At 38.5% G+C, this 12,390-nt stretch overlaps 2 protein-coding genes across 3 annotated transcripts in view; one reads left to right on the top strand and one right to left on the bottom strand.

Annotated features, from left to right (window-relative positions):
- Positions 1 to 9,549, top strand: part of nudt6 (nudix (nucleoside diphosphate linked moiety X)-type motif 6) — a 16,983-nt gene extending 7,434 nt beyond the window's left edge. The window contains exons 3-5 of one of the 2 annotated variants that reach the window (XM_013909171.1): positions 5,360 to 5,415; positions 8,182 to 8,236; positions 8,597 to 9,549. In XM_013909171.1, coding sequence (XP_013764625.1) covers positions 5,360 to 5,415; positions 8,182 to 8,236; positions 8,597 to 8,976 — 491 coding nt within the window. In that variant the 3' untranslated portion in view covers positions 8,977 to 9,549. The remainder of the gene's footprint in view (positions 1 to 5,359; positions 5,416 to 8,181; positions 8,237 to 8,596) is intronic. The other variant, XM_005726555.1, reaches the window with a different exon arrangement.
- Positions 9,550 to 9,694: 145 nt separating this feature from the next.
- Positions 9,695 to 12,390, bottom strand: part of fgf2 (fibroblast growth factor 2) — a 9,081-nt gene continuing 6,385 nt past the window's right edge. Inside the window, exon 3 of the mRNA XM_005726554.1 lies at positions 9,695 to 10,670. Within this exon, the coding sequence (XP_005726611.1) occupies positions 10,485 to 10,670 (186 nt within the window). The 3' untranslated portion in view covers positions 9,695 to 10,484. The remainder of the gene's footprint in view (positions 10,671 to 12,390) is intronic.

Genomic DNA, 12,390 nt, shown 5'->3' with positions numbered 1-12,390 from the left:
GTGCTGCACAATAATGTTTAATATTTAGTATTTACTGTCATATTCCCATATATCTTCGTGATGTTGTTTATTCTATTACTCTTGTTTTCTTCTGCTTGTTTTCTTTTTTCTTTCTCAGGGGTGATCCAGGTGATCGATATATGTATTTTTTTTCTCTGCTTATTCTGTTGGTTTTTGGTTTTTGCCCTTCTCCCCCGTCCCCCTTCTCAGCTGTTTTTCTTTCCCTCTTTCTTTCTCCCCTTCTTTCCCCCAGTCAAGTCTGTTCCGTATTCAGCAAGTGAAAATAAAATAAACAATAAAAGGTGAATCAAATGGACCATTACGGCAAGGCTGGAATGGTCAATTTGGTAAAGTAAATTCGTTGGGCATCTTTCTTCGCCTTTAGACAACAATTCTGATGGCAAAAGAGCCAAACGGGACAGGCAAAAAAAAAGAAAAAAAAAAAGAAGCTTTTTGCCTCCTCCTGTCTCCTCCCCTGAACAGGAGCACCTACATGCTCTCTGTCCAGTTAGGGCTTTGTGTACCTATATAGAGAGAACAAAGGCTTTCAGGAGGTCGAATCAGCTGTTTGTTTCCTGGCCTAAACCACATGTTGGGAAGCCCATTAGCAAACAATGCATTTCCCACTGGATTTTTGAGGCAATCCAATTGGCTTATTCCAGCACGGGTCTGTCACTGCACCATCTCTAGCCCACATTGTGTGGGTCCCCACGAGACCTCCTAAGGTGGCGGTCAGTTGTTCAGATGGGCTTATCAGGCAATACGGAAGTCTGCATATCCCCATAGTGAGACACCGAAACAAATGTTTGAAAGAGAACTTGAGGTTACTCTATTCCGTAACCCCCATTCTCTGATAACATGTGTGAGGTGTCTCACCAGGTCACCCTCCTTGCACGAAGTGAGGAAGAGGTGAGCTTATCTTGAATGACGGGTGATGCTGCATCACACCCTTTTATAGGGAGGAGGGTGGACCCTCCCTGATGCAAGTGTCATGACTGCTAGCCAATGAGAACGGGGGTTACGGAATAGAGTAACCTCAAGTTTTGTTCTGTCTACTTGAACGTTTGCGTCCACAGTGTGCACTGTATCTTTTCCAGTATGAATTTCCCTGAACTGCCTTTTAGGGAAAAGGACAAGTTGCAGTGAGTCAAACTGGGCAAGTAGAACAGGTGTTTGTTGCCAAAAAAAACCCTTGTTTTCATTGTTATATGCCAGTGCTGGATTGCACAATGAAATTCAGCAAAGTTCTGGTTATTTCTGTCAAATGTTCTCCTTCAGGCAGAACTCCATCGGGACAATCTGACCCTGTGGAATGAATTCAGAATGCATAACCCTGTAAATGTTGAAAAACCTGCAGGTATCCTCTTGATTCTCTCTGTACAAGTCTGAGGTCCGTGGCAGATGTCCAAGAACAAGTGATCTGGATGATACTTGCAAGGGTCATTAAACAAAATAGCCGTAGAGCTGGAACCAATCCAGAAGTGTACACATTTAAATAAATAAAATTTTTTAGGTTTTCTGAGTAAAGCTGCTGAACTATTTGATCATATCTTGTCGCCTCCTGGTAGTTTTTACACCAACCTCTCAGTGGAAAGAGTTTGTGCTGTGAAAGAGAGAATCTCATCTGTGGATGATTGAGCCGAGCACAAACTGCTTCAGCACATTAGACCAAATGACAATTGTTATGGACACAAAGTCTATGTAAACCCATCAGCGATGACAACTGCCCTCCGCATTTGTTTCCTAATATGATGAGTGCCTTGCGTGTTGCGAGTGGTTGTGTGACAGAATCTGTCAGATGTGACAAAAGATGTAAAAGTGTTGAAAAATCAAACTGTATTCTGCTGTCACTTTTAAATCACTTTTAAATAGCTAAAGCTGGAGTAAACTGTGACCTACATTTGGTGCTAACACAAAACACCAGTAGTTTGTTATCATCTTTAAATGGATAAAAGCTTGTTTGTCATTTGGGATTTGCATTTTTTAACTCTGGCTCATTTCACTTACGCAAATGGAAATTCACTCAGGACTGACAGTGAAGAGACGATCAACAGGAAAAGGAGTTGCTCAGCCCAAGTGCTAACTTTGTGATTGTCCAGCAGAGGGCAGAGTGCCATTCATACCTTTACCAAAGAGTAGATGCACTTAAAGCATGTCAGAACATGTCCAGAGCATCTTTCTGAGGAATGGGGACCAGAAACTCCCTTTTTTAGATGCCAGATTTGTTTGATGATGAAACTGGGTTCAGGAATCTGAAATACACAGCTGTTTAGATTCCAGTTTCCTTATGTGTGTGCTGACTGTGGCTCTTGATTATTTTCACAAAGATACAGCAATAGGGCCAAAAGTATAACTCGTGATTGGAAAGCAGTCATCCATTAAATCCTCTGTCATCCATACGCCTGATGTCCTGCCAGACTCAGATTTGACCCAATAAGAGAGTAAAAAGGTTATTTTTCACAACTGGTTCTTATCGTAGTTTTGGCCAGTACCCCAAAACAGTACTCACTAATAACACTGTCAATTAATGTCAGAAGTTATTTGAAAGTCATAATGGCCTTGGCTTTGACCCCTAACAAAAAACAAAAGAGTGAAAGTTACTGGGAAAAACACAACTGTTTTTCACATTGCAGAGCCTTTGATTAAATCTCTAAGATAACTACAAAGGTGGGCAGGGACACTTTAGTGTCTCCTCTAAACCTGTAGTAGTCTCTTCATTTTGTAACTTGTTATTTAGGCAGAGGTTTCAGTTCCTTTTTATTTAAGCTAGGAAATTCACTTTGTTCAGCACACTTAGCAGAGCCTTTTTTCAGTGGTCCAGGTAAACTAATTTCCATGTCTCTGTGATGCAGTAGAAAAACACTTATAGGGCTCAAATTAACTGCCACTCTTCAATATATGTTTTTATTTCATATTTGTAAGTATTTTTTAATTTCCATTGGGAAGGGAATTTGATTCTCCCTAATCAATCGCTACAGCGGCACCAACCTGAATCAAGCATTATTTTACATTAACATTGATGCCAAGTTTTATCTGTAGAAGAGGTAATCACAAGTAAACAACAATGCTGGGTGATTGTCTTGTTACTCTTTCCTTCTTCCTCTTCTTAGTTATTTCTCCTGCTTTTTCCTCCTTGGTTCCAGGATACAGTTTGAAGACGCTTGCCAACTGTTTTATATTTAAAACTTAGTGGGCTTGAAGCTCAGATTCATAATGACCTCATAATGTAAAGATAAGAGCATGAACCTGTAATTGTTTGCGATACCAAAGAGTAGTAGACAAAAATGTGTGAAATATGAAGTAAGTGGCTCAAAGTTTAACTATACAATTAAGTGATTAACAGTTTTTTCTATTGAATCCACAGTTTGTTTGTTTTTTGTCTCGTACTGTAATTCTTGCTCCCCGCTCCTCATGACCATTTTATTTCTTGGACTGAGGGCTAAATAATGATAGCCTCCTTTAGCAGAAACCAGGCCTCCTCCTGCGCCATATGGCACAGGGACTGGGGATGACATCAATTTCCACTTGGAAGTCCAAGTCAAGCCTTTAGCAAGACACATCCCTCTTTACGCATCTGTGACATTCATTTGAGGAGGCTTGTCTTGGTCAGTCAGACAGAGCAACCGGAAAAGAAAGTGGCTCATTTTTCCTCCTCCTCCTCAACTGTCAGCAGCGCATAACTGCCTTGCTTAGTCACTAGCTGCTGAGAAACATCAGAGAAAAACTGTAAATGTTGAAGTCGGATGTCCACAAATTTCTCAGCTGAGTCACTCAGACTTTGTAACTGTAGAAAGTAAAACAATTTGCTGTTCCACAGAAACAATTTTTAGTTAACCTTCTGTTTTTGGAAATTGTCTGAGTCTTGGTCTTGTTCATTTAGAAGATTTGCAGTTCATTAAAATTTGTTGTTTTCAGGAGATATTCTATATGTATGGCTAGTATTACTTTAAATGTAGTGCTGATGAGTAATCAGTTGATGTCAAGATTTTATACATTATCAATAGATCGCATCAATCCTTGTGTCTGACAGGTGTTCCTTATAAGGCTTTCTGCCCTGTAAATTTGCTGTATTTGGTACTGTCATCATTTTTTGAAAAAAAAAAGTGTTATTCAGAGTTGTTGGTTGTTTTGTTTTTGTTTTTCTTTAACTGGCCACTAAACCAGCAGCTACACTGTAGACTAACCATTCAAAAAATTACATCATAATTTGGTAATTTAATAAAATTACCAACTGGTTACATTGTGACAAATCTAAAGCTCTAAAGTTGCAAAGTAACCACTTTTTGGGCGACGTTATATTATATTGATCTTTTATAGCTAATGACGTAAATACAACGTAAATATATCAAAATAATGCTATTGCAGTTTTTTGTCAAACACAGTTTAAATTTTTTATACTGTAAATAGAATGTGTTACAGTTTTATTATTCTTTTTTATTGTTTTTTAAATTGCTGCTAAACTAGACACAAGAGATGACTAGCATGTTATTACTGTCTTGCCCCGAACAATTGTTCTCTGCAGCAAAGCTTATGATATGTTTCTTTATCTTGTCACTACATTACTGGATGTAATTCAGTATAATTGTGGGTCCTGATCTGTGGCTATAGACTGATTTAGATGTTTGCAGTGTGGGACCTCAATAATGTCAGTGCATACTGTAAATTCCTTTAGGATAATTACCTTTACAGTTTTCCATCCATCCATTTTCTTCCACTTATTCAATTCAAGTTTACAGGAGCGCCTCAAGCCTACTGTAGATGTTACAGGTGGAGCGGCAGGGTACACTGTAGACAAGTTGCCAATCTATCACAGGGCTAACACATAGTGACAGACAAGCAGATCGCATACAGTCAGTGTTAAGAGTCACAAATTAATCTAGCCCCACGCATGTCCTTGAACTGTGGCATGTTGGAGTACACTGAAGGAACACATGGCAGAACATGCAAACACACAGAAAGGCCCTGGACTGGATTTAATCCCAGAACCTCCTTGGTTTGAGCCAACAGTGCCAACCACCTCAAGTCATTACAGTTTTAGTTCACCAAATTACTCAAATCTTCAAGCTTGTCCAGCTCAGCAGCCCAGACTGTTACCATCTTGATGTATTTGTAGGTCAGAGATTTGAAGCAAAACAGAAAACGAACAAATCAGCCGTCATCTTCTGAAACCTGACAGCGGCCTTCTTCACCACATGATGCATGTGTTATGTGTCCAACCAAATGATTGGTTTTGTGCCAGTCTACCACCACATTTTGCTTAAAATTATTACGATTTATATGCAAAATGTGAACCAGCATATAGGGACACAGGTGCTTGAATAATATATAAAATTAATGTCTGACTGATTGTTTTGTCCAGGTGCAGTTGTTGATGAGTCCAGTGGAAAGGTCCTTGTTGTCCAAGACAGAAATAAGGTATCTGTTTGACTTTATTATTTAAATGCGCTATACACCTTATATCTACACATCTTATATCCTCCTAAAAGCTGATCTGTCCAATATCAGTCACACAAATGAACCACTGATGGATCAGTCATGCTGCTGTTAAAATGTGGATGATTAGTATTTGTTTATTTAGTAACTTGGGCCTCTGTTGACTCAAACCTTGGCTGGAAATCCATTCACACTTAACATAGCTCAACACAAAATTAGCTGACCTCAAGCAAACATGATGTTTACATGAGTTGAATGCACTCAAACAGTTCTGTGTGCGTCTGTAAGCTCTCACAGAGCCCTGCTGTAGTGTTCATGGTGTTTTGAAGTTAACTTACAACAGGCCTCTTTTGAATCCTCTTCGACACAGCTTTGTTTGCATTTTCGGTCAGCCCAAACAAGATTGCTGGCAATTTTGAAAAGTGATTGTGTAATGTTGATGTCATTTGGGAACTGTTACTCTCATAAGATGTCCTCTATAAGATGTTAAGACCTTTTCAAATAAGCAGCCTAAACTAGTGGAAAATCTGATGTCAGGTAGTTTTGATCTTGAGCATACTATGTAACCATCATGGTCAGTTAAAAAGAAACCAAAATGAAATGCAGGACAGCAACAGCCAACTTCCTGAACTTAAGGTTTCAAACCAAAGTCTGACATTATGGTGGCTGTGTACATCTTTTATTACAGTATGTGGTATTTTCCTTGTAATTAATAGAGACAGGTTCATACATTTAGATTGTCAAATATAAGGTCCTGGGCCCAAAAGCGGCCCAGCAAAGACTCCTATTCAGGCCACTGGATGGCATTGGAAAAAGTTGATGGCATACATTTTTGCCAATTTAGAGTTTTCTGGTAGCATCTTATTACAGCTCAGTGGTAACAGTAGGGTAACAAGGCAGAAACGGGAATGTATATAGAGAGTTTAAACTGTAATAATCTGTTTGTAAAAATGTAATATTGACTGATGTTTAGGCATATTTGGATAGTATTACTATATTATAATGCTTGAATTAATCCTACATTAGGTTCCGAGCATTCTAATTTGTTTAAAAGCAATACTGTAAATATTATATGTAATGTCTGGATTATTAAATGGAAACATCTGTAGTAGTTTCTCTGTAATGAGCAGGAAATGGCTGCAAAATGCAAAGCCGCCTGTTTCTATTTGATAACATATCATATTATATGTTAGACAGATAAAAAGTTAAGTAATACAGAAACAATTAGGTAACTTTAGAGTTTCTGTTTTTTCACTACTATCTACTATATATTTTGACATTTTCAGCAGCTTTGCAGATAATGTCAGTATTACCTGTGCTGGCATGCCACAAAACCAGCACATGAGCATGTTTGTTCCACAAACATTAACTGCAACACATGTACCATTGTTCACTGTCAAAGCAAAGTGGCAAAAGGCTGGACCTCTACATGCAAAAAACATCTCTCAAATGTCTGCTAGAAATAAAAGAAGTGATCAGTGCCAAACCCAACAGAAACTATTGCAGTCCTGATCCAAGAGGTTTGACCTATGTATGCAAGATCCAGCTTTATTAACCCAGTTATTATACTGAGGTATAGGTACAAATATTATATTTAAAACATTTCTTTTAAGTTAAGAAACAGATCTTAACAAATCCATATGTTGCATTATAAATGACAGATTTTGCTTACATCTAACATGTGCACCAGTCTACAGTCATGGGAGCATGTAATGTATTTTGTCCCAAAGCAGAGACGAGCAGTTAGTGGCCTGGAAGTGTAGAGAGTCCTCTATCTCCTCTTCCCCTGCTCCTCCTCCTTCTTTCCTCCTCCCTATCGAGCTGTTTACTGGAAACGAGCTTTATAACAGTCTGGCCCTTTGGCAGTAGAAAGTTTCTTACAGGCCGAGTCTGTTCAGAGCATGCTAAGGGTTATGAACTTCCTGAAAAGAAACCAAACTTTATCACTCTTGCAGGACAACTTACATATTCCCAGTGGGCTCAAGGTAATTATGTCCATCAGGGAGCTGAATGAGGTAATGGTAAGAGTGTTTAACCATCATGCAATGACATTTACGCAGCATTTCTCGGTAGATTTAGTGTGAACAGATTGCGTACGGTCAGCATTCTTACAGCACTTCTTTGGAATGATTTTACATTCAGCTGCGTGTCCTTCTGTGGGGAAGAGAGAGACGCTCGACTTTTTAAGAACCTCAACAATTATTGTTACACAAAGTCTCTTTATTTCTTTCTACCAGCACACTTTAGAAACCGTTCCAAAAATATAGCATTTGGTTTACAATACATGAAAATAAATGCCGTAGTGCATTTGTGTTCCTCACAAAGAGAGGATCTGCAAGGGAAAAAAAGCGCAGCACATTCTTTAAGTAACTACAAAAATATATATACACAGACATCATAATTTAACCAGCAGCATACTGTCATTAAATATCAAAGGTAAGTGGTGAAACAGTTGTGGAAGACATACTTCACCGCAGCAAATGTAAAAGTCTCCAGAGTGAGGAAATAAACCTAAAACATAACATGAAAGGATGCTCAGACTGGAGCATTTCTCATCTCATTATTACAGCTTGATCCATGGTCATTTTCTAACAGAGGAAACAAAATGTGGCATTATTAAGTGACTTTAGACTAAGACTGAAATAGACCTTGTTGCAGTGTACATGTTGATAATTATCTAAGATACATTTACAGCAGTGCCATATATCACAATTGAAGTTAAATTTGAACTTTGCTCTGGAATTTCAGACAAAGAATGCTTGGAAGTTTCCCGGTGGTTTGTCTGATCCAGGAGAAAATATTGGTGAGTGTCACGCTCAACAGAGCAAAAGAACTAATACAGTACATGTAGCTAAATTCTTTGGAGTGTAACATTATACTTAAAGATGATACATATACATTCATTTGAACTATACAAAATAAGGCACATGATATATATGCAAATTCTTCAAATTCACCTTTTCTTTTAAAAAGCAGCTTTAAAATTATGTACATGACCCAACCCGAAAAGCAGCATCAAATGTTCAAAAATATATGTGTATTTTCCTTTTTCCCTTCTTAACGCCATCTGCAAGGTAATACTGACAGTGGAATTGGATCATCGTTCCTAGATCAAAGTCTTTTAAATGCCTCCATGTATAAATGTTAAATAAATCTTTCTCAGGTACGACTGCTGTTCGTGAAGTGTTTGAGGAAACTGGTGTTCGCTCCGAGTTCAGATCTCTGCTAAGTATCCGGCAGCAGCACAACCACCCCGGTGCCTTCGGCATGTCTGACATGTACATCATCTGCCGGCTGAGCCCGCTAACCTACGAGATCAACTTCTGCACTCAGGAGTGTCTACGCTGCGAGTGGCTGGACATCAGCGAGCTGGCCAAAACCAGCGAGACCACGCCCATCACCTCTCGCTTAGCCAGTCTTCTGCTTCATGGCCTGGAGCACGGCTTTGATAAGATTGACCTCAACATGGAGGAGCTTCCTGCTGTTTACTCTGGGAGGTTTTACCAGTTATATTACAGACAGTTTCCCATCCTGAAATTATAGGATCTCCACAGATCACCTCATTGTAGCCAGATATGGTGAAGCACGGTTGTCACCATTAGTCAAATATTAAAAATGTATTTATAGCTGGACTGTTACTTTTGAAGAATTACAGTGTAACCGGTTGGATTAAAAACACACTGCAAATTTTAGGGTGCTTTTTGCATCTGCATTGCTGCAGTTTTAAATGTTTTATTTAACACGTCTTGGTGGCCATGTTCAAAACCCAAAGTTGGCGGTCTTGTAATATGTATTAATCAATGATAAAAAATGACATCACTGTCAGAGATAAGTGGTGACTTTAGCTAATTTTATCTTGGTTCCAGTTTCATTTCAGAAATTGGAGGGGGTATATGGAGGAAAAAACTGCCAACTTTGTAAGTCAAAAATGAATTCTTTACCACCCAAACAACTGCCAGCAATGAATATAGGTTTTCCTCTCCATGTTGGTCATTTACATCAGCGGTCTCCAACCCCCGAGTCGTAGGGTACCGGGCCGCAAGAGTTCAGGCTCGGATGTGAAATTTATGGGTTTCAGGGGTTTTATCGGTTTTTATAGTTTTTTTTTTTTAATTGTTTTTAGCATTAACTCTGTTTCTCTGGGTCTTTTACCATGTGTTATGAATACATTTTTTTTTGGTACCGGTACTGGTTTTATTTTGTTGTATTTATCCGCGACGCCTTAAAGGCCGGTCTGTGAAAATATTGTCAGACATAAACCGGTCCGTGGCGCAAAAAAGGTTGGGGACCGCTGATTTTAAATGACTTTTTCACAGTCAGTAATATGGTGATGACAAGGCAAAGCAATGTCTTTAAAATGTTGTGCTGGGATTTAAAGGTTGTGTTTCTTGCCGAACAAGCACAATCAACAGCCAATAATACAACAATTCACCAAGTCAACACTTATCTATTTAACAGTCCAAGTCCTACGTGTTCAAAAGGAGAAGAAATGCTTGGGTTTTGCTTTTAGTGTTTCTTCTTCTTTTAATTCAAATTTTATATTTTTCAGACTTCTATAATACAGTTAGATTATTGTGGGATTTAAACGTGTTTTCTTATTTATGAAAACACTCAAATATGCAGTATATTACCAACACCCTGCACTTAAACCCAGACTCCAACTTAGACTTTCATTAGGTTAAGGTTAAGCAGATAGCTGTTTTGAATCCTTATGGAGAGAGAGCTATGTTAATTTTTTTTTTAAAAACCCACTGTGTTGTACTGCTGTTTAACTGAGATGCACTAGGCAGCTGGCTCCAGTTGGTTGGTCTACAGTAAAATTCTGGTTAATAATAATAGTAATAATAATATTATAATATAATAAAAGGTATGACTATATGGTGCTAATTTTAAAGTGAAGCTGAATAATTGCAGACATGTTTATGATAAAATAATAACTGTTAGGATCTAACAGTAAAGCTTCACAGCTATTTTGGGCAATGCTGATGGCTTGCTTCATTGCCGTCACATCTTTTCATTCAGACATCAGTATCTCTCACTCTGAGCCCAGATTAGCATTTAGCAGACATTGGGAGAAAGAGAATTGCCTTTTGACCCGGTCCAGTTTTGCTTCCAGACTTGTACTGGCCAGTCCGCTTCAGCGCCACGTACATGTTTGGGTACTTCCTGGAGCGGTAGGTGTTGTAGTTGTTGCTCTCGAGCCGCTCTAAGAAGTAGCACTCATCTGTTGCTCTTCTCTGTAGAGAAAGACACAGAAGAATAATGCGAATAAAATATAACTGTTATGCTGTCTGCAGTGGTGCTTAGGTATAATTTCAGGGGCTGCAGATTAGAAAGCTACTGGGACACAGTGCCACCTAGTAAACTAAGATCAACTCACGAGCTAAGAACCTAAGAAGACTGTGACACTAGTTTGTAATATAGTTTAACCCCTTAGCAGTCGGACGTACCGCCCACGGGACATTGGATGGTTTAGGGGACTAATTGGACTGCTAAGGGGTTAAGATACTCTGTTTGCTGAGTAGCCTTATCAGTATCCTCTGCTTAAACAGGATTTCTGTATAAAAATCAATCTAAGGGGCATCTTGTTACTTACAGTGGCATTTCATCACATCCTTTATTTTGTATATACATACAGGAATTTTGAGTGAAAATGTTTAATTTAATATGATTGATTTAATGAAATATGATTGTTTAATATATTCTGTAATTAAGTTTCCACCTAAAATAACTTTGTAACTAAATGCAACCTTTATTTTGACTGTTGTTTATTTACTCTGTGATTTGTGGTAATAAACCCACTTATTTAATAAAGACAGTCATACCTTTCCATGAATATAAGGACAACGTGTGCCGTAGTTGAACCTCACTAAAAAATAAACAAGTCACGATGTCAGTCAAAGAGAAACTTGAAATTAACAGGACTCTTATAGGAATCTTATTGGAGAATGCTAAAGATGACAATCTTTAAAGTGAATGGTATGATTCTTGTGTTGCCACGTTGTTGTCCATCTATTTTTACCCAAGATTCTTTCTTACATTTGAACTTTGTAGAAAACGTCTGGCCAAAATGATGCTGGGCGTTGACTCCTTATGCTCGGTCCAACAAAACCCTTTTGTTTAGTTTCTGTTTTTATTTGACTGTGACTGTGCTGCTATTAGTCAGAAGACATTTTCTGGAACAACAACTCAGTCTACCTGGTTTAATTCACTGTGCAAAACTCCCAATAATAAAATGACTTTGGTCCTAAAAATGTGTTCGTGGAAATGTTTGTAGATCAAAGAATATTAAACCAAGGCACAGATCAAATATCCCCAAATAATTCCCCTTTTCTCTTATATGATATATATGATCGATATAGGGCATAGATTCAACAAGGTGCTGGAAACATTCCTCAGAGATTTGGCTCAATGTTAAGATATGTGCACATACTAGAAGATTGGTACATTGTGGTCATAAAGGAATGGACAATGTCGGCAGCAATAATCATGTAGGGTTTGGCATTTAAACATTTCTCAGTTGGTACTGGACTCATCAGACCAGGCAAGGTTTCTCCAATCTTCTTTTGTCCAGTTTTGGTAGCCCTGTGTGAACTGGAGCTTCAGTTTTTCATTCGTAGCTGACAAAAGTGACACCTGTGTGGTCGTTCAGAGATGCTCTTCTGCATACCTTTGTTATAACAAGTGGTTATTTGAATCGTTGTTGCTTTCCCATCAGCTGAGAGCTGTCTGGCCATCTTCCTGTGATCTCTGGCATCAACGAGGCATTTTTGAAGCAGCAAACTGCTGCTACTGGATATTTTGTCACCTTTTTAAACCCTCAATGTGGTAAATATTCAGACCAGCCTGTCTGGCACGAACAATAACGCAGCCTTCAAAGTCACTTAAATTACCGTTCTATTCCAATCTGATGGTCAGTTTGAACTTCAGCAGGTCATCTAACCATGTCTATGTGCC

The sequence above is a fragment of the Pundamilia nyererei genome, unplaced genomic scaffold (assembly GCF_000239375.1).
Source record: "Pundamilia nyererei isolate P.nyererei 1_Seehausen unplaced genomic scaffold, PunNye1.0 scaffold00020, whole genome shotgun sequence".
NCBI classification, from domain to species: Eukaryota; Metazoa; Chordata; class Actinopteri; order Cichliformes; family Cichlidae; genus Pundamilia; species Pundamilia nyererei.
The sequence above is the reverse complement of the archived record's forward strand: the minus strand, read 5'-3'. Positions and strand labels throughout refer to the sequence as shown.